This window comes from Ovis canadensis, chromosome 2 (assembly GCF_042477335.2).
Source record: "Ovis canadensis isolate MfBH-ARS-UI-01 breed Bighorn chromosome 2, ARS-UI_OviCan_v2, whole genome shotgun sequence".
Lineage (NCBI taxonomy): Eukaryota > Metazoa > Chordata > Mammalia > Artiodactyla > Bovidae > Ovis > Ovis canadensis.
Genome location: NC_091246.1, coordinates 149,827,053 through 149,850,063, shown reverse-complemented (window position 1 = coordinate 149,850,063; position 23,011 = coordinate 149,827,053). Strand labels below are relative to the sequence as shown.

Below are 23,011 nucleotides of genomic sequence, written 5' to 3'. Positions count from 1 at the left end.
GTGAATGTTTTATTTCACTTCCTATCATGTTCTCAGGGTTCATCCATGTTGTCCCATATTGGAGAACTTTCCTAAATACTATTCCATTGTATATGCATACCATACTTTCTTTATCCACTCATCTGTCAATGCACATGTATTAATAGATTATTTCCATACCGTGACTACTTTGCATAGAGCTGCAGTGAAAATGGGAGTGTTGATATTTCTTTGAGATTGTGATTTCAATTCTTTTGGACAAATAGAAGTGGAATTGATGGATCGTATGGCAGTTTTATTTTTTCATTTTTTGAGGACTCCTCATTCTGCTTTCCCTTTGTAGCCGCACCATTTTGCATTCCCACCAGCATTGTGAAAGAGTTCCAGATTTTCCAAGTGCTTGCCAATGTTTATTATTTTCTTGTGTAGATTAATGCTTTCTTTAAATTTGGAATGTTTTCAGCCATTATTTCTTTAAATGTTTTCTCTCTTTCTCTCTCCTCTCCTTTCAATATGACCGTTGCACATATGTTGGTGTGCTTAATGGTGTCTCACATTTCTCTGAGGCTGTTTATTTTTCTTCATTTTTTCCTCCCTCTGTTTTTCAAGTGGTATAATCTCTATCCATCTATCCTGAGCTTTGTTGACTTTTTTGTTCTGCCAGATCCAATTCACTGTTGAACCCCTGTAATGAAATTTTCACTGTAGTTATTGTTTTTAATTCTGTAGTTTGCTGTGGTATGATTTGCTTGTTTGTTAGTTTTTTTTAACTTTAAATGTTTATTTGCTTAATGATTTGGCTGACTTAATTTTGTAAAGTCTGTTTCCTTAGTGTAGCCTCTAATTTCTCTGCTTAGGTTGTTTTCCCTTATTTTTCTCTCAGCCTGGATAACTTGATATTACCCTGGGGTCAGCATCAGCACTAGCTACTTAATTGATCAAAGGTTCTGCTTGAGCCTCCTTGGCCAGTTAATTTTTTCTACTTCACCACTGGCTGTGTGTTTGGCTTGGAGGCTTGTTTTCCCAGGCCAGGGACTTTGGCCCCACGTTTCGACAGGAACTGGTAGTTAGGAGTTTTTCTAACTGATTTCTGCTGAGGAAGTACAACCTTGAACACGCACACAGTCTTTCAGACGGCCAGGGATGAGTCTGAATTTTTTTAATCCTCACCTCCTAGGAGTCACTTCTGGATGAAAATAAACTTCTAGGAGTTTATTTTTCAGTCAGTATTTGGTTGAAGGTCGCCCTTAAACCCTTCATGCAAGTGAGCCTTCCATCCTGTTTTGATGGGTTTGCCTGCAGTTCAGAGAGTACTTACATGTCTGCCCCATGTCCTGTTCTGATTTCTCCTGACTGGGTAAGGCCTGCTGCACAGATACAGCCTTCTTGACCCATAGACCTGGCTGTGGTCTCAATAGGGCTCTTTGGCCTTCTCATTACTTGGTTCACTCTATAAAACTAATGGCTGCTCACTGTTCTGCTTGTATCATGGAGGTACTGCTGCTGCTGCTAAGTTGCTTCAGTCATGTCCAACTCTGTGCGACCCTATAGACAGCAGCCCACCATGCTCCTCTGTCCACGGGATTCTCCAGGCAAGAATACTGGAGTGGGTTGCCATTGCCTTCTCCTTCATGGAGCTACTAGCTTCCTCTTAACTAAATGTTCCTCCTAGATAGCTCTTGTTTTTCCATAACACCCTTAGACATGGAGTTCAGTTCCAAGCAATGTTAATCTTCTCAGGAACTGTCATAGAGCTTTTTCTCCTGTTGGCCTATCTGTCTGGATAGGACCCCCATACCACTGCCACTGAATTGAAGGTTGGGCCCTGCTTCTCTCTAGATGACTTCCTTCTTTAGGAGTGGGCACTCGATGGTGAGTGGTAGCCCCTGGTCCAGACATGCCGCTCCAGGAGTGGAAACTCTGACGTCTGCATGAGCTATAGTGAGTGTAGTTGGGGCCCCAGGTACTAGCTGTAGTGGCTGTAGTTGGAACTCCAGGTATTCCTCAAGTCTGTCATACCTGGGACAGCATTTGTGCAATGCAGATGGGGACTGGGTGAGAGAAGAGACACCTGGTCCTCTCAGGGAAGCCTCTCTGGAATAGAATTCCTGTAGTATTTGGCTGAGGGTAGGGACTGGGTTGAGGATGAGAAATGAAGGCAGCCCGTTTCTCTTGGGACTGAACACTAGGGACAGAGGGAGTCCTGTTTCTTCAAGTGTTCCTGGAACATGGAACTGGGGAGGGGAAGAGAGTGAGTTGTGGTTCAAATGCCACATCCCCGCATATTTCTCTGATATTTAGTAGATTTTCTTGAAGGAATGTTTCTCTATTTTCTGTGTGCTATTAGGACAGTTTCCAGAGACCTTAAACAATTGGTTTAATAATTTTGACCACTGAAACAGTTACTTAGCTGGTGAGTTTCTTACTTATTCTAGAAGATTCACCTATTTTATATATATATTTCACTTATGTGAAGAGTAAAATTGGTCAGTAATTTTTCCTTGTGTTACTGTCCTTGTTTCGGTTTGGTATCAAGGTTTAGTTTAGCTTATAGGATGGTTTGGGAATGTTTCTTCTTTTTCTGATCTGTGGAAAAGTTTGTATATGCCTGTCTTTTCCTTGAAATTTGCTTGAAATTTGAAACCAAGTGTGTTTAGTCTCTTTGTATGGGGATGTGTAATTTTAACCATTGATTGCATTTCTTTTTTAAAAAGCTACTGATTAAATTTCTTTTTTTATGGAAACAGTGTCAGACTTTATTTTTCTGGTCTCCAAAATCATTGCAGATGGTGATTGCAGCCATGAAATTAAAAGACGCTTACTCCTTGGAAGAAAAGTTATGATCAACCTAGATAGCATATTCAAAAGCAGAGACATTACTTTGCCGACTAAGGTCCATCTAGTCAAGGCTATGGTTTTCCCAGTGGTCATTATGGATGTGAGAGTTGGACTTGTGAAGAAAGCTGAGTACCGAAGAATTAATGCTTTTGAACTGTGGTGTTGGAGAAGACTCTTGAGAGCCCCTTGGACTGCAAGGAGATCCAACCAATCCGTTCTGAAGGAGATCAGCCCTGGGATTTCTTTGGAAGGAATGATGCTAAAGCTGAAACTCCAGTACTTTGGCCACCTCATGTGAAGAGCTGACTCATTGGAAAAGACTCTGATGCTGGGAGGGATTAGGGGCAGGAGGAGAAGGGGATGACCGAGGATGAGATGGCTGGATGGCATCACTGACTTGATGGACATGAGTCTGAGTGAACTCTGGGATTTGGTGATGGACAGGGAGGCCTGGCGTGCTGCAATTTATGGGGTCGCAAAGAGTTGGACACGACTGAGTGACTGAACTGAACTGAAATTTCTTAAAGGTTATAATTTTTCAAAAATTTTTATAATTCAAATATTTTAACAATGTGAAAATTACTTTATTGTCAGTGTTGGTGTGCTGTTTTTTTTCAGAATGTATTCATTCTATTTTTCATAAATTTAAAAAAAAAGCAGTTTGTTGTATCCTCTATTATTATTTCAATCTTGGCAGTACCTGTAATTTTTGCTTATGTTGTTTACTTTTTTGATCAGTCTTGCAAGAGACATTAAGTTTAAGACACAAATTTGTCTTTCTTTATTCTATCACTTTAAAAATATTTCATTAAGTTTTCTTCTCTATGTTCCTACTATTTACTTGTCTTCTTATTTTTGGCTTCCTTGGAATTATTCTCTTGTTTTTAAATTACTCCTGAACTCACTAAGTTTTAGCCATTTTATTTTCTAGTAAAAAGATTTCTGGCTGTAAATTTAAATTTATCTGCCTTTAACTACTACTTTAGTTTCATCTCACAGTTTCTTCAGTGTGGTATTTTTATATTATCAAGCTATTTATAATTTTTATTTTTTTTTAATTCTTAAGCTATAAATAAGTATATTTTTAGATTTGATGATTTTTATTGATCTCCAAGGTTCTTGACATTTTCCTCTATAATTTCTAATGTGCTGGATTAGATTTTTATGTTAGATAGTTGTATTTTCAATTATCAAGTTTTCTTTTGGTTAATTTTATTGGTTCTAATTTTCTTTCAGTATTTCCTATCTGTCCATTCATTATAAGTGTATATTCTTTTTTTAATCAATTAATTTATTTTAACTGGAGATAAGCATATGTTCTTTTACAGACCCTAATACAACTATATGACTGCTTCAGAACTTTTACCTGTTAAGTCCAACACCTGGGCTTCCGTGGTATGCCTTTTATTTTGAGTGTTGTGAAAGATATCTTGCAGATTCTCTGGCTTCTACTCTGTTCCTCTGAAGAGTATATGATGAGTTCAACTGCAGACTCTTATCTTCCCTGCAGTGGGCAACAACTGAAAACCCTGGATGTTTAAGACAACATGGCTGCTTAAGTCTGTCACACATGGGCAAACTTAAGGGATCAGCCAGATTTATACGGTTCTGTCGTTTTCCAGCTGCTCTGGTTGTTTCAAACTCTGTGCTCTCAGCTTTTAAGACTGTAAATTTCTATCTGAAATTCAGCTCCCTCTTTCACTATGTAGCTGTGTTTTCTCATTGTTTTGTTATTTCTCTAGTGTGAGTTCATGTTCCTGGGACTTTGTGGGAAATCACTGAGGCCTGACCTGGGGTGTGGCCTTTTAGAAAAGATTTCAGTTAGTTTCTACCAGGATCTTGGGACCACCAGCAACTTGTGTCTGCTTTAAATTGAATATTTGCCTTGCCTTTTGTACCCAGGCACTGGTATTAGTTTGGACCATAAATACAAGTGAATTCTGGGTCTATAACTGTGCATCATTAGAGAGACTTTTTTTCTGTAAACCAGAGTTAAGACCAGACAGAAACATTTCCTGGCTAAGGTTTTCTTTTGATCTGTGTTTGCAAGCTTGATCTTTAAAAATGCTTTCATTAAGTGTGTAACTTTTTGTGGGTCTTGAATTTATTCAGGATCTCTAATCCACATTGGATCTAAATCTTTGTTTTCTGTTCCCTGTACACAGGCAATTAAAACCAAGCTATAGGTCACTGGGATCAATAGAAGCCCACAGAAGAGCCGCTGACTTAAGTGCCAGCTTACCTTTACTATCACCTGTAAAGAATTTCCCTTGTTTTCTGGTAAAAATTTTATTACCCATTTCTAGATATTTTGTGACAGAAGGGTTTTAGTGTAATTGTCCCATTGTATGCTGGAAGTATAAGCAAAATCTTAGTTATCAGTGTATTATCAGAGTACTTATGGGTTATGCAGGTGAAGAATATGTACATGATTAAGGTAGTGAAATAAAACCTGACTACAATTTTATTCATGCAACATATTTCTAATTGAGAACCACTAAAGAAATCTATTCTTTCACTGACAGAATTAATGGAAATGAAGATTTTTGTTTGTTTGTTTGTTTGTTTCAATAGTTTTTGTTAGGCAATTGGCATTACTTGTAAACTATAGTTAAAAGGTATTTCTGAGATATTTGTATATCTTGTAATTAATTGTGACAGTGGTTTATCTGAATTTAGATGATGATAAATTTGAGAATCATTCTCAATAAGGTTGAAAGAAAATTTACTAGTGTTATTGTTTGGCACTTAAGTTTTTTTGTATGTTCCTGTAAGAATCAATTCTAGTAATATATGTGAAAACTGATAGTCACATACCTTTCAGTTATTGCTGATAAAGGGTAAAAGGGTGAGAAAATTAATGAAATGTGTCCCATACCTTGGATGTACTGCAGTCTATTAGAAAAGATAAGTGCAAAGGAGGTAATATGGCACAGTATGGTTCATGCCGTCCTAGATGTACTTAAGGAAGTCTGAGGAGAAAGGTTTTAGGGCAGTCTGAGGAAGCTTCATAAAAGATGATGATATTTGAGCCAGTTTTTAGAAGATGCAGATGACACCACCCTTATGGCAGAAAGCAAAGAGGAACTGAAGAGCCTCTTGATGAAAGTGAAAGAGGAGAGTGAAAAAGCTGGCTTAAAACTCAACATTCAAAAAATGATGATCATGGCATCCAGGCCCATCCCTTCATTGCAAATAGATGGGGAAACAATGGAAACAGTGACAGACTTTATTTTCTTGAGCTCCAGAATCACTGCAGATGGTGACTGCAGCTATGAAATTAAAAGACTCATGCCCCTTGGAAGAAAAGTCATGACCAACCTAGACAGCATATTAAAAAGCAGAAACATTACTGTACAGACTAAGGTCCATCTAGTCAAAGTCACAGTTTTTACAGTAGTCATGAATGGATGTGAGAGTTGGACCATAAAGAAAGCTGAGTGCTGAAGAATTGATGCTTTTGAACCGTGGTGTTGGAGAAGACCCTTGAGAGTCTCTTGGACTGCAAGGAGATCCAACCTGTCCATCCTAAAGGAAATCAACCCTGAATATTCATTGGAAGGACTGATGCTGAAGCTGAAGTTCCAATACTTTGACCAGTTGACGTGAAGAACTGACCCATAGGAAAAGACCCTGATGTTGGGAAAGATTGAATACAGGAGGAGAAGGGACAACAGAGAATGAGATGGTTGGATGGCATCACTGATTCAATGGACCTGAGTGTGAGCAAGCTCCGAGAGTTGGTGACGGACAAGGAAACGGCGTGCTGCAGTCTATGGGATCACAAAGAGGCGGACATGACTGAGTGACTGAACTGAGCTAAACTGAAGTAACAATTTTTCAGGGGGAAGAGAGAGAAAGACATTTCAGGCAAAGACTGTAGGATGTGCCAAGACAGGAGAGATATCAAAAAGTTGTGTAATTGGAGATTATGGATTCTGTGGGGAGGAGGCATGGGTTGGGAAGTGTTGGCCAATGATAGATAATAGTATGGGATATGTGAGGGGCACTTTATGCAGAGATTTTTTTTTAAACTCTGTAATAAGATATGGAAATGGATTCTCTGACTAATGGGGTGCTGTTAGTTTTAGAAGATTTCAGATATGGATTTCAGTGTGTCAGCTGGCAGAAAGACTGCAGAGAAGCAGAGAGAAGAAATATTGCAGATGGAAAGATGCATGATAAGAGGTCAGTCACAATAAGTTTGGATGCATCAAATCATAAATGGCTTCTCTGTGAAAGAATAAATCATTTTGGGTGTTGTTATAAGAGAATGACGTGCATCTTTTATTCTTTTCTGTAAAAATTAGTGCTCTAGGGAATATAAGACATAAGCCCAACTTCTTGAAGTTTTGTGGCAAATATTAATGGCAAAGAAGTAGTTGTCATTACTTGTAGTTCAAGACAATTTTATTTAGAACTAATGATACCGTTGTTTTAATCTCTTCTGTTATATATCAGATGTTCTCTTTTAGAAATATGTAACACTACAGGAAAAAAATAATAACCATCCTTTCAATTATTTAAAACATTCTTCACCTTTGTCATATAAAATCTTTGAGGCCAAGGAGGCTTCTTCATTAATGGGACTACAGTCAAGGTGAAATGTTGTGTTTTTATTTTTAAAACATTTTTGGCCACACCCCACAACACTGGATCTTGACCAGGGACCACACCCTTGCCTCTGCTTTGGAAGATGAAGTCTTAACCACTGGACCACTAGGGAAGTCCCTTGTGTTTCTATTTAAAGTTGTCTGAGTAATCATTTACATGGTATATTGACAATATGCATTTTTCTTTAAATATTACTCATATAATTACTCATTTTGAGTAGGCAATTTGATTTTGAACATAAAACTGTAGAATTAAAGTATTACTAGAATTAAAGTATTACTAGAGACAACATCCCTAATCCAGCATCCCCATTGAAATAGAGGAGGAATCTGAGGGGCCAGAATTGATTTTCCTAGATTACACTGCTAGTTTTATATCAGAACTTATATTAAAAGTCAAGTGTCAGAACTTTTGATCCATTTCTTTTGTTTTACATTTTCCATGTCCTCAAAAAATGGTCAGCAAGGACATTCTTTATGATTACTACTAGTAGTTTGAAATTTACAAGAATGATTTTTGATATTTTATTGTATTCCAGTTATTTGAAAATTAGTAAAATGCATAAGTTTATATAGCCATTATCTTTTAACTACAGTATTTGAAATGCAGAATGCAGAATACTCATTTTTCTCTCCACACAAATGGTTTTTCTTTACTAAAGGATTACTTACTGGTGATTTAGTATCATGTATTTGTGATTTAATATCACTTATTGGTGAATTTAAGTTTCTTTAATTTCTTGGTTATTGTTATTTCTGTGTCCAACTTGATTAATTCTATTTTTAACAAAATTATATCATGAGGTTTAATAATAAGAGGATTTTTCTTGTGAAAGTAGTTATTTCAGAAATCTATCAGATTATATTAGCAACACTAAATTCTGAATGTTTTCAGAAGATCCTTTAGCTAGGTATATTTTTAAAAATATATATTTTTTACAGCTGAAGATGCTTCTGACCCTAAGATCATTTAGATATAATACATATCAATAGATATATTTGGCCAATAATTATATAATGGGTACATAAAAAGGTTAAGGACTTTGCATAGTAATATTTGACTTCTCTGTGGTGTTGGCAAAGAAAATTGGCTTGAACAGAAAGAAGCCAGTGAATTCCAACTAAGTCACCTTATGCCATCTATATTGGTGAAATTGTAAAATGCATGTTTAGATCCAACTCATCAAAACTATAAGCATTATAAATGGAGTTTTCCATTGAGAATAAATATTTCGTTTTATCCTGACATAAATCCAAGGGACCCTGGAAAAAAAAGATTAATATAATTTCTCAGTCACTACATCATTAATATTTTATGTATAAATAGAAATTCATAAAATGAATTTAAGTAGCAGACTATGTACTATAACATTTATTTACTACCAAGAAATTTGGACATTATGTAGTGAGGAGTTGAGAGTTGAGATTAAAATGTTTACAACCAAGAGAATTAACTGAAATTGATAACAGTTGTAGATGGCTACTATTATTGTTGTTAAACTTGCAAGCTGGAATACTTGGGCTTGACATTTTGCACACAGAAAAGTTCATAAAAACTGCTTTTAATTGACTTTATAGTATTTCTTGGTAAATCGTGCAGTAGGTTGTTACAAAATTCATGTGAACTTTTATGTATACAAATGTCAGATCAAGTGCAGGTTTCATTAATTATATATATTTTAAACTTCCAACAATAAAAACAGAAGCCAAGAAATTAAATACAATAAAAAATGAAATATTTATTCATTTGGCTCAATAATGACATAGCTCACCATTCTTTTTAATAATAGCAATTCCCTGCATGCAGTTCATCAATACACTACAAGTAAATAGTTGTGTAAAAGGAATTAACATTACTCTTTTGGTTTGTGCAAAAACAAAAATTTATATCATGTTAAGTAATTGCACAACTTTGCCACTATGTTCATGGCTAAAAGGGACAGAGCCCAAGTTATATCTCTGATAGCTTTAGTGCAGCAGGAATTAAAAAAATAAGACTAGTCTGCATAAGCAAATACTACAAAAGTTGAGTTAAAAAAAAACCTTCCATGAATAAAGGGTTATATTGAGGCAACCATAGTTGGTAGAAAATGACCTAGGTTTGAATTTTTGACCAATGTATACCCTACTGGAATGATAGAAAAAATATTATAACAAAGAAATCCACAAAACCCTTGTCTAACTTTTATTTTAGGAAATTATCCATTGAAAAGTCTAATGGATTCAAAAGTTTGGAGTTGTGATTAAAAATAAAAAGCAAAAGCATAAAGTAAAATAAATTGCCATGTCATCAACTTGAAAATAATTATCTTATGTATAAAATGCAGCAAATAAAATTGATCATATTTTTACATTATTTATATTTAAACAAGTTTTGGACATATTAGCAAAATACAAAGTATATGTTTTGACAGTAGGCAGTATGCAGTGTGTTTCCTTGAATCTAGAGAGACACCATATGACACTCAAATTGAATTAAAAATGGAAAAGAAAAAGTGCTTTTAAATAACTGCAAGCTATTCTGCTTGACATACTAGACATAGAGCAGGTTGAAATCACTGTACTACCACCATGTGACTTCTAACCAAGACTTGTGAAGAATGGATTGTGTAAAATAGAGCAGCATAGGCAATTAACATGCATTAGTGATAGTCTTCAAACTATTTATGTTTAATGAATGGTGCAGGATACATCCCTGTTGGAAGCTTGCAAAAGACACATATACGGTGGTACATATTTGATTTAATAGAAGTTGCTTATCAGGATATATATATATATATATGTATGTGTATATATATATATATATATGCAAATATGCCCCCACAGGATAAAATAACTATTTACATAACAGAGGGTGTGTTTAATTGACATAAAATGTCAGCTTTGCTGAGAGCAGAAGATGGCAAAGCAATACTGCAGCAGAAAGTGGAACAACTATTCTAAATGATGCTTTAGATATACTTTTCTAGAACAGATTTATTAGATTACTTTTTTTGGGAAAACATTTAACCAAAATTAAATATAGTGCTCTGGAACTTAGAATAAAATTTGCACTTGCTGAAACAGAATACTTTGCATAAAAATAATCCTTTAAAAATTAGAGGAGACTTTACAGGCACATAACTGTATAGATATAAACAAATGTAGACTAAAACACTTTCAAAATTAAAGCCGGCTAGAAAATGGAAGTACCTGATATTATTGTTAGCATTTTTTTCTGGTTTTGAGCAAGAATTTCATCTCTTGGGCAAAGCTCTTGTCTGATTTTCAAGAAACTTGTGGAGTAGGAACACAGGACTCTTATATTCTTTTTTCTCAACCTAAAGCTCATTTACAAAAATAGTGACGTAGTATTATGAATAAACTATGAATTAGCGACCAGGGAAATCCACTAGAACAAATTTTGTAAAAATATGGCAGATATGGAAGTTAAAAATAGAGTAGATGCAAGTACTGTACTAAAAATGTTTGGTGTGGTTACAATGGATCACTTTGCACAACTATCCCTATGGTCTAGGTAGCCATTGAATTTCTCCTCAGCAGTGTCAGCTGGTAAAGAAAACAGTAACCTCTTGTCAGTGTTGGTACCCTGACTCACAGAGTTGTAGTGACAGAGAGGTCACTGTCTTATTATAGGCACTGACCATGAGTATTTGTTAAAACAGTCAGTTTGGCATAGACCTCCTCTGGGAATTCAGTTGACACATTAAACTTTACCTTCTTAGGCTGTAAACAATTGATCACAAAGATAATTCTTTGTTTCTTTTTTTACTTTTGATTTTCCCTGACCTCTTTCCCTTTGCTTTCTTTTTCTGGTTTGTCCTTCTCAAATTTTTCTTTGTCTGGCTTTGTTACACTATCATAGGAAGGAGGAGAGGTGGTAGAGGAACTTCCATCTGTTTTTTCTGGCGTGGAGTTCCCATTTAATTTGTCAATAATCATGTCATCTTTTATAGGTAAGTCAATCCTCCCTTTGATTGCCTCTTTGTTATACTCATTTACTACCTTCTTTAACCTTTGCTTTAAAAGATAACACCTGAAATTACGCTGAATGATAGCAGCAGACACCTCCTCTTGTTTGCGTTTCAGAGTGGTTGTAATGGGCTCATAGGAGACTTTGGAGGGGTTTGACGCCATGAACCGATCTTCCATCTGAATTCGAAGGGCATCCATCTCTCCACTCTCACCCAAAACACGCTTTGTAAAGGCAAATAAGATGTCAAGGCAGTGGATCCTGTCCCCACTGACCATGGGCAGGTCCATGGCAATGAGCTGGACTTTGTTCGGTTTTGCTATGAGAAGAGGAGGATCCAGGGCAGCTGCAAAATCAGAGAGCTTGGAGAACTCTATGAACTGGGTGGCGTCGGGATCAAACTTCTCCCAAACCTCATAGAACATCTCAAAGTCGTCCTCACTCAGGGGCTCTGCGCTTTCTTCAGTAGCAACACTGAAGTTCTCCAGGATGACAGCAATGTACATGTTCACCACGACCAGAAATGATATGATGATGTAACTGACGAAAAAGAAAATCCCAACAGATGGGTTTCCACAGTCTCCCTTAACTGAGCTGCCAGGGTGAATTGCGTCAGGGTCACAGTCCGGTGGTGCACTGTTGAGGATAGGCGCTAGCAATCCATCCCAGCCAGCAGAGGTGGTAATCTGGAACAGGCAGATCATGCTGTTGCCGAAGGTCTCAAAGTTGAACATGTCATCAATTCCAGCTTCCTTTTTAACATAGGCAAAGTTGGACATTCCAAAGATGGCATAGATGAACATGACCAGGAAGAGCAGGAGGCCGATGTTAAACAGCGCAGGAAGGGACATCATCAAAGCAAAGAGCAGCGTGCGGATCCCCTTGGCCCCTTTGATCAGACGCAGGATTCGGCCAATCCTGGCAAGACGGATCACTCGGAACAAGGTAGGGGACACGAAATATTTCTCTATCAGCTCAGCCAGAAACATACCTATGGAAAAATACAGAAAACCGCTAAACAGTGAGTATTTTAGGCTTATATGAATTGAAAACAATAAATTTGTTTAATGAAATAAACAAAACTCATAAATTTGTTATGAGTATAAATCTTTACTATTTGGATCCACTTCCTAATATTACCAATGAAAGATTATAGGGTTTTATTTTATAATTCTATAATGTCATAAACCAATATGGACTCTTGCAAAATCCTATAAATTAAACAATCTCACATACTCGTATGGCATTTTAAGATTACATACTCCCAATTACTATGAATAGTTATATATGAAATGTTTCAACAGCAAAGACTATTTCTGAAATCTTCAAATATAATGCTTTCTTTTTGAATACTGTCATTTTTCAATTAGTGGAGAATGACCAAGAGTGTTGAACTTTAGATATGTACACATGATGATTCTCAGATCTAATTTCCATGTTACACAGGTGGTAGGCTGTGGGGGATTTTTTCAACAACTCTACTTCTCTGTAAATAAACCATTCTTACCTACGATGGAAAGAATCACTACCACAAAATCAAAGATGTTCCAACCTATGGTGAAGTAGTAGTATCTGAGGGAGATCAATTTCAGCACAAATTCTCCAGTGAACAGGATAATGAACACAAGGTTGATTCGGGACAAAACTAGAGTCATATATTTGCTCTGGTCATCAGTTTCTACCATCATAGTGACCATATTGAGACAGATAAGGATCATGATACTGATATCAAAAACTTGTCTGGTGACAAAATCAAAGACCATTCCTTGGAATTTGTTCTACAAAGAGAGAGAAAACGAGAAGGTTAATAGGCATATTTCATAAATAATGATCCACAAAATTGCAGATGAAGTCCTTCTGTATATGGCCCGTGGGATGTGTACCCTTCTCACACCGCCTGAAACAAATCTGTTAAAAAAAGAGAAGGAAATGAAAAATGTCATATGACTGAAGCAAAGCATAATTGTTTTATTCAGATTCTATGGGAAGACAAAGCTGAGTGACATAAATTGGTGGCAACTGGCTGATAATGTGCATAGGCTTTGCTTGATCTTAATAACTGGTAATTTTTACAAAAAATATAACAACAATGAAGATTTACAAAGTAGGTTAATGTAGACAGACTTTTAGATGGATGAATATGCCAGTTGATTTATCAGCACTTTAGGAATTTTGAATTTTGTCGTGTTTCTGTCTGTCCATGACTCAAAATATCAGTCATTTTTTATTTAATTCTGCTTCTTCTAACAATAATACTTAAGTGGCATTCAGTAAAGTAGGTTTATTTCCTTTTGTGTATGCTGTCCTACTTTCTCCCTCCCCTCCCTTCCCTCCTGCCCCCGCCCCGCCACCCCGGCCCAGACTGCACCCTCTTAAAAATTATGCAAAGTGAAGTCATTTATAAGATTCATGAGACTTTGTCAAATCCTAGTTCAGCAATTATAGGCTATGTGACTTTGGGTACAATATATACCTTCCTTGGGTCTTTTTTGTCTTTTCACTATAATGAAGCTCTACAGGGTATGCGTTCTGGATAAATCATGTGTGTGTGTGTGTGTGTGTGTGTGTGTGTGCTGAAACCAACTATTTTGATGACACCCTTTCCTTTCTAAGTAGGTGAAAAACTGTTCTCTGTGACAACAATGGAGAGGACAAATGGCACAGAGGGAGGCCACGGATGTTGAATGGGACAAGAGGGGGGCCATGTAACAGATCAGAGCAGGCGACACTGGGTGCACTGTTGGCAGCGGAGCACGAGCTCGCTTTGGGAGCAGTTACCGGGAACTCTGACTTGGAACTTTCCAACTGACAAGTAAAGAACACTGCCTCATTTTTAAGAACTTAGTAATTCTCAGAGTGTAGTAATTGCAACTTGTGTTATACAATATGTACTTTACAATTAGATCATAGTATATATATTGGTGATATCACCTAATATGTTCTGAACCAGCACTGCCCAGTTTCATCATATGGAAATAGGGCTTTGGAATGTTCAAGGAGGTGAGTAATTCTTACTGCAGGCCGAGGTATGGGTTTCTGAGGTTTCTTAGACCCAAGTTTCTTCATGGCATTGTAGTATTTTTTCTGTTCCTCTGTCATAAAGATGTCTTGACCTCCAAAGTAAAGACATAGTAGGAAACTGGTTACAATCCAGCCTGTTTTACAGCAATACTTTTACAAAAATATTTCTGAGTCTTTCCTTTAATCCTTCTTTTCAATTTTTAAATGGATCTTACCCTACTTCATATAGATTTATCCTGTGAAATTCTCAGTACCTTAACATTATGTAAAACCCATAATCTCATAAAACTGCGATTAGTATAGGATTCTAATCTGATATATGACGTTTAGAAGGAGGCTCAGGGGTCTCAAATATATTTTCAATAAAGAAAAAAATCGTAGTCCATTTCAGTGTTGACAGCTTTATTTTTTTATTCAACACTTTTTGAGCACTTGCTGTAAGACAATGTATTCAGTATCAGAATTATGTAGATCTGTATCTATATGCATCTATATGTAAACAAATAAAACAACCCATCACTGCCGAGATAGCAGTAAACTCCAGGATTCAGAAAGAGGCTTTATATAGGGGAGCGGTTCAGATGTTAAAGAATCTGCCTGCAATGCAGGAGACCCAGGTTCAATCCCTGGGTTGGGAAGATTCCCCTGGAGAAGAGAATGGCTGCCCACCCCAGCATTCTTGGCTGGGAGATCCCGTGGACAGAGGAGCCTGGCGGACTACAGTCCATAGCATTGCAAAGAATAGAACACGGCTGAGTGACTAACACCCTTAAGCTAGACCTTAGAGGATGATTAAGGGTTTGCTAGACAAAGCATTTTAGGAGGGGAAAAAAATATCCTGTGTAAAGTGATGGAAAAGAGCATACCTTGTTCAGAAAAGGGCAGAAAATCCATGTAGCTGTGTGTGTAGCAAGTGATAGTGTTAATGGTGGGTGGGTGGTTACTGAGGAGGAGGGAAGTGAATATAGAAAGCGTGTGGGAGAAGATGAAGCTGGAAGACTGGGTGGAGAGAATTCCTGAAAGGCTCTGTAAGCAAGGGTAAAGCATGCAGGTCCACTGGATGTTTTGAGGCAATATGGTCATATTTCTAAGTCAGAATGACACTATAGCAGATCTGCAGAGGATGAACCTGGAGAGGAGCCACCAGTTAGAGGCTGGAATCCTCTGCGGCTGAACTGACCATATAGTGAATGGAAAAGAGTATAAAAATGACCTAAGTCGGTCATGAATATGAGTGTCCTGGTTATTGGGATGTAAAAAAAACGGAATCTCAAAATGGGGAAAGGTGAGAGCTGAGGAATACTTATCTTCTTTTTCTGTTGGTTGAAGTTATCTATGATGACACCAATGAATAGATTCAGAGTGAAGAATGACCCAAAGATGATAAAGATGACAAAGTATAAGTACATATACAGATTTTCTTCATATACAGGCTGAAGTTTAACCTAAATAATATTGAAAATATTAAATAACATTTAAAAACACAATAAGTACTTGGGCTAAATTAAAAATTTCGTGAGTGTTGTTACCTTCTGTAGAGCTATTTTTTGCCTTGACATGAGATATTGTTCTGCAAAAGCAGTTCTTTTTTTAAATTAGTATGACCTAGTATAATCTGCCTGCAATGCAGGAGACCTGGGTTCCATCTCTGTGTCAGGAAGATTTCCTGGAGAAGGGAATGGCTACCCATTCCATTATTCTTGCTCAGAGAATTCCAAGGAATGAGGAGTCTGGTGGGCTCTAGTCCAGGGGGTTGCAAAGAGTCAGACATGACTGAGTGACAAACACTACTAGTATATTGAAAGTTTGTAATTTTTATGATTGTTCTTAAATCTGTTTTCCCATTGGGGCTTACCTGTACATATTCTTTAGAGTAAATAACAGTGGTATAAACAAGGCAAACATTTTGAACCTACTGTTTGTCTTACTATAATTTTTTTTTTTTTTGCAGTTTTTTCAACTTGGGTTTGGAGTTGAAACCCAAGATAACTCCTTATCTTGGAGTGAAGGCTTTAATAACAGAATATCGACTTCTAAGAGGAAAATTCAGCATAAACAGATGTGTGCTCAGGAACTATTTTTATTCCTATTTTCTAAATTGAGTTTCCCTGAAACTTGCTTACTTTTATCATGATATTTTTGGAAGCTGCTTCACAGACTCTGATTTATCATACTCTCCAGGGATGGAGGAGACTAGTTCCTTCCTGTCTGAGCAGTTTTCCCAACCTTAAGAGTCTCGTTTACTGGACTGACCTGACTGACCTGTTATTAAATGTATAATAGACATATATGAACCAAAGTATCATTTACATGGAAGTGAATTGGCTTAAAAAGAGAATCTCTACATGCAGTTGTCAATGTTCTGATGGCTTCTAATATAATATTCTGGGCCTTTCAGTTAAATTATCACAAATGTTCACTATGGAAAAGTCTAGTAACTATAAATAGTTATTTGAGTGATACTTACATCTCGTGAATCAACAGCTGCATACATAATGTCCATCCAGCCTTTAAATGTGGCCTGTTAAACAACATATATTTGAATTCTGCATAAAAACCTAATCCAACAGTATGCATTTGACCATATGAAAATATGATAGCTATTACAAATAATTTTTGTATAATATTTTGAAATACTCTACAAAGAGGCTTGAATTCTCTACAGTTGAAATTTCAATGAAACTGAAATCGAATAGGATTTTATTTCAAACTGGAACTTGTTTTGGCTTGGAAGGTATTCTGTTTTTTTCTGTGCTAACATTTAACTAGATGAATCTCAGTCTCAAATCACTTTCGGAAGCTAAGCTCTATCATTCAAACCTCTGGTGTGTTTAAGCAATCAACTGTTTTGGTTAATTTCTTGATTAGTTAATATATTGTCAATTATGTCAAAATAATTAAATATTACACATTTTAAAATCCACACCAAAAGATTTGCATTTCCACACCTAATAGCTCTATACCCTGAAGATGTTGATACAATTAATTATCTGGCTAATAGTCTATACATTTAATTGATTACTACTATATATATTATTATTTTAATACACAAAATTGCTTATTTGGCAATTATTGGTACAGAAAACTAAAAATGGTACTAATGCATTAACAATAATAGAATAAGAAAAAACAGGAAGCAGAAATATAAAATCATATTAAAACATACTAACAACTGAACACTGGGGAAAATACATTAAAATCACCACAAAATATCTTCTTTACAGTCAAGCCAAGCTAATAGTACAGCTGTTAGAGTACAGCTGTTATCATTAACTACTTTTGTGCTGTCAGATATTAATCACTCAAAGAACATCAGAGAAATGATTTACTTGAAATCTTTTTCAAAACTCATACAGTAGGTACTTACCACTTGAAGCAGTGCAAGATAGCCAGCGCCAACATTATCAAAATTTACTTTCACATTTTTCCACCGAGCTTTCTTGCCAAGAGCCTGACAGTCACTCAAATTGTTAACTTCACTAACATCAAACATGTTACCCGTTGTAGTGTTTACACAGTGGTAGAACTTGCCAGCAAACAAATTCACACCCATAATGCTAAAGATCAGCCAGAAGATGAGACAAACCAACAGCACATTCATGATAGAGGGAATCGCTCCAACGAGGGCATTCACGACGACCTAGAAGAGGAGATAAGGATAAGGCAGCTTACAGATCGTTAAAATGGAAACCATTTCTTCCATTATATAGTTAACATAAAATGGGTGCTTAATGAGTTAAATAAAAATCTGGGTGGACAAGTTGTTTCTTCCAATATTTTCTAGAACATATTCAGTAAGGGAAAACAGACAGTGACACAACTAAAAAGCTAAAGGATTTAAGGAAAGCAAAGTATTCCAAAGTATGAAAAGAAATAAACAAAAACCTGATAGAGTAAGATGGAGTCAGAAAATGTTTGTATGCTAGGGAAAAACAGAAAAAAATGTATTAAATACCAACAGAAGAAGTAGTCATCATTCAGCAATTCATTTTAATTTTCAAAGGTATTAATGAATAATTGGTGGTTTGAAAACATGGTTAAACAAACCCACTACAAAGAAACAAAGTAATGATAATGCCTTAAATCTGTGTCCCCAGATCAAGCTAACTTTTGATGATGATGAAGAATAGTATTAGGAATTTACAAGGTCATTTTTTCCCCTACTGATAATTTCTAATTTTTTAAAAAGTGAATTAAGATGGGAAATAAGATGGAATTTATCTCTGAAGTACTGAACGTATTCCCATTATTATTGTTCCAAATCTCTTAATGGTTTACTTCAGGGCACTCATTACTTTACCAACCCAAGCCAACCTATTTGTTGAAGGAGAAGTTCCATCACCTTTCCTCTAATTGAATTCAGAAGAGATTAATATGTACTTTCAGATCTCTAGCAGTTTGTATGTTTTCTTATCTAATTAATCTGTTTTATCTAGTTAATTAATATTGTGACTATTTTGTTAAGCACTTATAATAGTGAAACTATTATTTTTAAATACTGAAACATTATTTTAGAAATCAACACCAAAGAATTTTAAATTAATATCAAAACTTGAAATCCAAAATTGTAAAAACTTCATATAATAGTTGAATCTTATTTCTTATAGAAATTGTCATGTATATTATACCAAAACCAGGTATTTTTCTCTAAAATTTGTATAATATGACCTCCCATAAATTTTCTTATCATCAAGTAAGTGCATGATACCTTTTACCATATTTTATAGCTAGAATATTAATTCTATCATATTATGAGAATTAAAAATGTTAATGTAGAATAATTTTCAGATTAGAGCAAATTTGGAAATTTTTAATTTTGTTCAGTTGCTGTCTGCCCTCAAAAATGAATTATTGATATGGAACCATGCAATTAGATGAAAGCTTAAATAATGTCAGTAATACTAAAAGATTGGTATGGAAAAAACTTGAAATTACATAATAATTTTTTAAAATTTTATCTTGTGTGTTTATTTATCAAGTAACAATGAAGTAAAATTATAATGTAACACTAAGCATTTCCTTGCTTTCAGCACATCTGGAGAGTGGTTTCATTCTTCCTGGTGAGTGAATCTCAAAGTCAAGGCTGAAGTGTTTTTAGTGCTTCAACAAACCACCTCCTAACATAAAAGCCCTATGGCCTAGAAGAAATTCAATATCCATGTGCATTTGCAAGCTGGATTAAACAAAGCTGGCCTTCGTGCTAACTAGTATTTTGAGGGGTGTGGCAAGTAGATGTGAATATTGTGTACTTTATGTTTAGATGCATAAAATGTACACTAAGGAAGAGAGATGGAGGGGCAAATACAAGTGCTAATGGAAAAAGTGAACCTCATTCAGAATGCTCACTTAAAAGGGAGGTCTGTAAAACAAACCCCAGGGGTTGCCTGCAATGCTTAGTTAATTATCCTAACCCCTACTTAGGTTGCTTAGGATATGCAGATTTTGTCAGAGGCTACAATTTAGTGTTGTTTTCCTGCACAACAACTTTTTATTACCAATATTAATGAAAGAAGTAGAGCACACAAAAACTTCATTACTAGTTATTTTTAAGAAATCCAACTACCTATTGAAAGGAAGAATATCTCCTCCTAAGATGAATGTCAGTAGTAAACAGTCATTATAAAATGTATAAGCAGTGAAAAGAAATAAATGGCAACACAGAGTTTGTAGTTGTGTGGAAACATCCTTGATCTGTTACCAGGAGACCTGGATTCTAGTTTTAGTACTGCCACAAAAATTTTTTTGAGAGTCTGTTTTAATTTCAGGAGGGTAGGCGTAGTGATCTTTAGGATTTCTGCTTTGAAATTGTATAATTCTATGAAATAAGTGTCAGAAGAGTGTGGCACCCCTCTGTCTCTAAATCATTACCTACATTTAATTTTAATATGAATCATGAGAGCTTTTATTCTTCTTACCCTCATGCCTTCAAACCGGGATAAAGCTCTCAGTGGTCTTAAAGCTCTTAATGTCCGTAGGGATTTGATGGCACCAAGTTCTGAGTAGCCAAGAGCATTGGCTACCAAGCTAACCAAAGAAACCTGAAGAAAAAACAAATATCAGTCAGTCCACCAGGAAATAAACTATTGACTAGAGGCATGAGATGTAATATCTCTCCTTTAGTGCCAATCAAACAAAGCTTTAGACAGCCCTTGGCAGCCTTCATTTTCTACACAGTAGTGTGCTCATTTTACCTTTCCAGTCTCATATTAATTGCTTTTCTTACCAGTGAAACTGGAGTCCTTGCCCATTTATGTAAACATCCATAAGGCCCTCCAGTTAGATATTTTACCAATGGAGCCCTTTTCATCCTGAACATGGACCACTGATGATTCTATATTTAATTCAAAAGTCATATCCTTCATAGATCTGTGTTTAACATCATTGATTAATAATCATACTTCATTTCCAAGTTTTGCAGTATCCTGGTTATGTGTATTGCAGGCACTGACCATACTTCCAGGTCACATTAACTTTTTATGGACTGAAATGGAACATTCTTCTTTCAATGTTTCTAATAATACCTGGATGAATATCTTTAGTCAGTACATGTTGGATAAATAAACAAAAAAGAAAATATTGCCTGCAAAAACATTTTATCAGACCACATAGTTTCATAACAATGAAGGTTTTTTTTTAACCTAAACTATTGGATTTATGATTTAGAATACAATACCTCTCATTCAGAGTGATGATATATCTTTCTGATATTTACATAAATGTTGTTTTACTTAAATATATGAAAGGTTAAAGAAGACATGTCTTTTTTAGGAGGAAGAAGCACTATTTGCTTTGATTTTCTTTTAATAGGCTGGCTTAGTTGCTTAGTCATGTCTGACTCTTTGCGACCCCATGGACTATAGCCTGCTAGACTCCTCTGTCCATGGAGATTCTCCAGGCAAGGATACTAGAGTGGGTTGCCATGCCCTCCTCCAGGGAAGCCAGCATTTATTAAGTGTTGAGCATTTACTATATGCTAGGTTCTGTTCTGATTGTCTTACACCTATAAATCTCAAGAAGTATGTAGTATTACTTTTGCTTTTCACTGATAAAGAAGGTGAGTTTCTCCCACAACTCTCCTCTTTAAAAAAAAAAAAAAAAGATATACAGGTAGAAAGAGATGAAATTAGAACCCAAGTGACTGGACTTTAATAAAACTGTATCTTAACCTTTTCCCTCCATTACCAGAAATTCATTCTTAATCTGAACCACAAAACTCAAGAAATGACTTGAATGATTATCTTCATTTCTTGTAACGATTTTATATAGCTAGTCCTTTTCTTGATACAGAGGAGAGAGGATAATTTATACATCCGCTGAATGGCCTCAGGACCATGGTGTAAAGGTGACGCCAAAACCAGAACTGAGACTTTAAGGCAGATGGAGCCACTATCCCCTTATTGTTAATATTGAACAGAAAAATAAATGACTTGAATGTTAGACTTGACTAGTGGCAGTATAATTTACTGAGCTATTAATTTCTGTCTAGTGTTCACTGCTACGGAAGACCGGGAAGATGGGGAAGGTTATTATTAGAGAACACACAGGCCTTCTACATTCTGGACTCATCTGTCTCAGGAAGCATTCACAACTTCTTTGAGTTTCTGCAGCTGCTTCTGAAGACTTATCTTCCCAACCAGGTCCTGAGACCTGGGCATTTAAAGGGAACATGAAAGTGTTAGTCGCTCAGTCTTGTCTGACTCTTTACGACCCCATGGACTATAGCCTGCTAGGTTCCTCTGTCCATGGAATTCTCCAGGCAAGAATACTACCATTTCCTTCTCTAGGGGATCTTCCTGACCCAGGGATTGAACCCAGGTCTTTTGCATTGGAGGCAGATTCTTTACCATCTTAGCCACCAGGGAGGCCCCATTTAAAGGGAAGTGGCAGGAAATTTCTCATGACTGTGACGTGAGGAAGCTCATGCTTTAAAAGGAAAGGAAAGATAATGGCTAGAACCAGGAGATTCTGGAAGGACAGCAAGTTGTGGCTTCAGAGCTGAGAGGCACTACTTGCATATAACAACCCCATCACACTGGGGTGGTTCTGTGCATTGCTAGAGAAGCTGGACACTAGTGAACCCCCCTTTTTATGCACCTGTCATTTTGTGTAGAATAAAAACTCATTTTATTGCATTAATTATTGTGAAAAACTAAATTGGACATGGCTGAGTGACTTCACTTTCACTTTTCACTTTCATGCACTGGAGAAGGAAATGGCAACCCACTCCAGTGTTCTTGCCTGGGGAATCCCAGGGACGGGGGAGCCTGGTGGGCTGCCATCTCTGGGGTTGCACAGAGTCAGACACGACTGAAGTGACTTAGCAGCAGCAGCAAATATGGTTTAAACTCAATTTTGAAGTTAATTTTAAAGATTTGAAATAGTGTTAAAATTGGAAGATGATGCCTAATAGTGATGATGCCTAATAGTGATGCCTAATGCACCTAATATCGGTGCACGCGGGCATGCTCAGTCACGTCCAGCTCTCTGCAGCTCCATGGACTGTAGCCCACTGGGCTCCTCAGTTATATTGGAAAGGTGCTGTAAAACTTACAATGATCTTTTCCACTCATGAGCTGTGTCTCAGAGT

General features: G+C 36.3%; 1 protein-coding gene across 1 annotated transcript in view; it reads right to left on the bottom strand.

Moving 5' to 3' along the window:
- Nucleotides 1–11,185: 11,185 nt before the first annotated feature.
- The window catches only part of LOC138432785 (sodium channel protein type 3 subunit alpha-like), a 114,485-nt gene continuing 102,659 nt past the window's right edge, over nucleotides 11,186–23,011 (bottom strand). The window contains exons 22-28 of the mRNA XM_069574323.1: nucleotides 20,340–20,462; nucleotides 17,792–18,064; nucleotides 16,892–16,945; nucleotides 15,732–15,869; nucleotides 14,419–14,523; nucleotides 12,911–13,181; nucleotides 11,186–12,394 (exon numbers count right to left, since the gene is read on the bottom strand). Coding sequence (XP_069430424.1) covers nucleotides 11,199–12,394; nucleotides 12,911–13,181; nucleotides 14,419–14,523; nucleotides 15,732–15,869; nucleotides 16,892–16,945; nucleotides 17,792–18,064; nucleotides 20,340–20,462 — 2,160 coding nt within the window. The 3' untranslated portion in view covers nucleotides 11,186–11,198. The remainder of the gene's footprint in view (nucleotides 12,395–12,910; nucleotides 13,182–14,418; nucleotides 14,524–15,731; nucleotides 15,870–16,891; nucleotides 16,946–17,791; nucleotides 18,065–20,339; nucleotides 20,463–23,011) is intronic.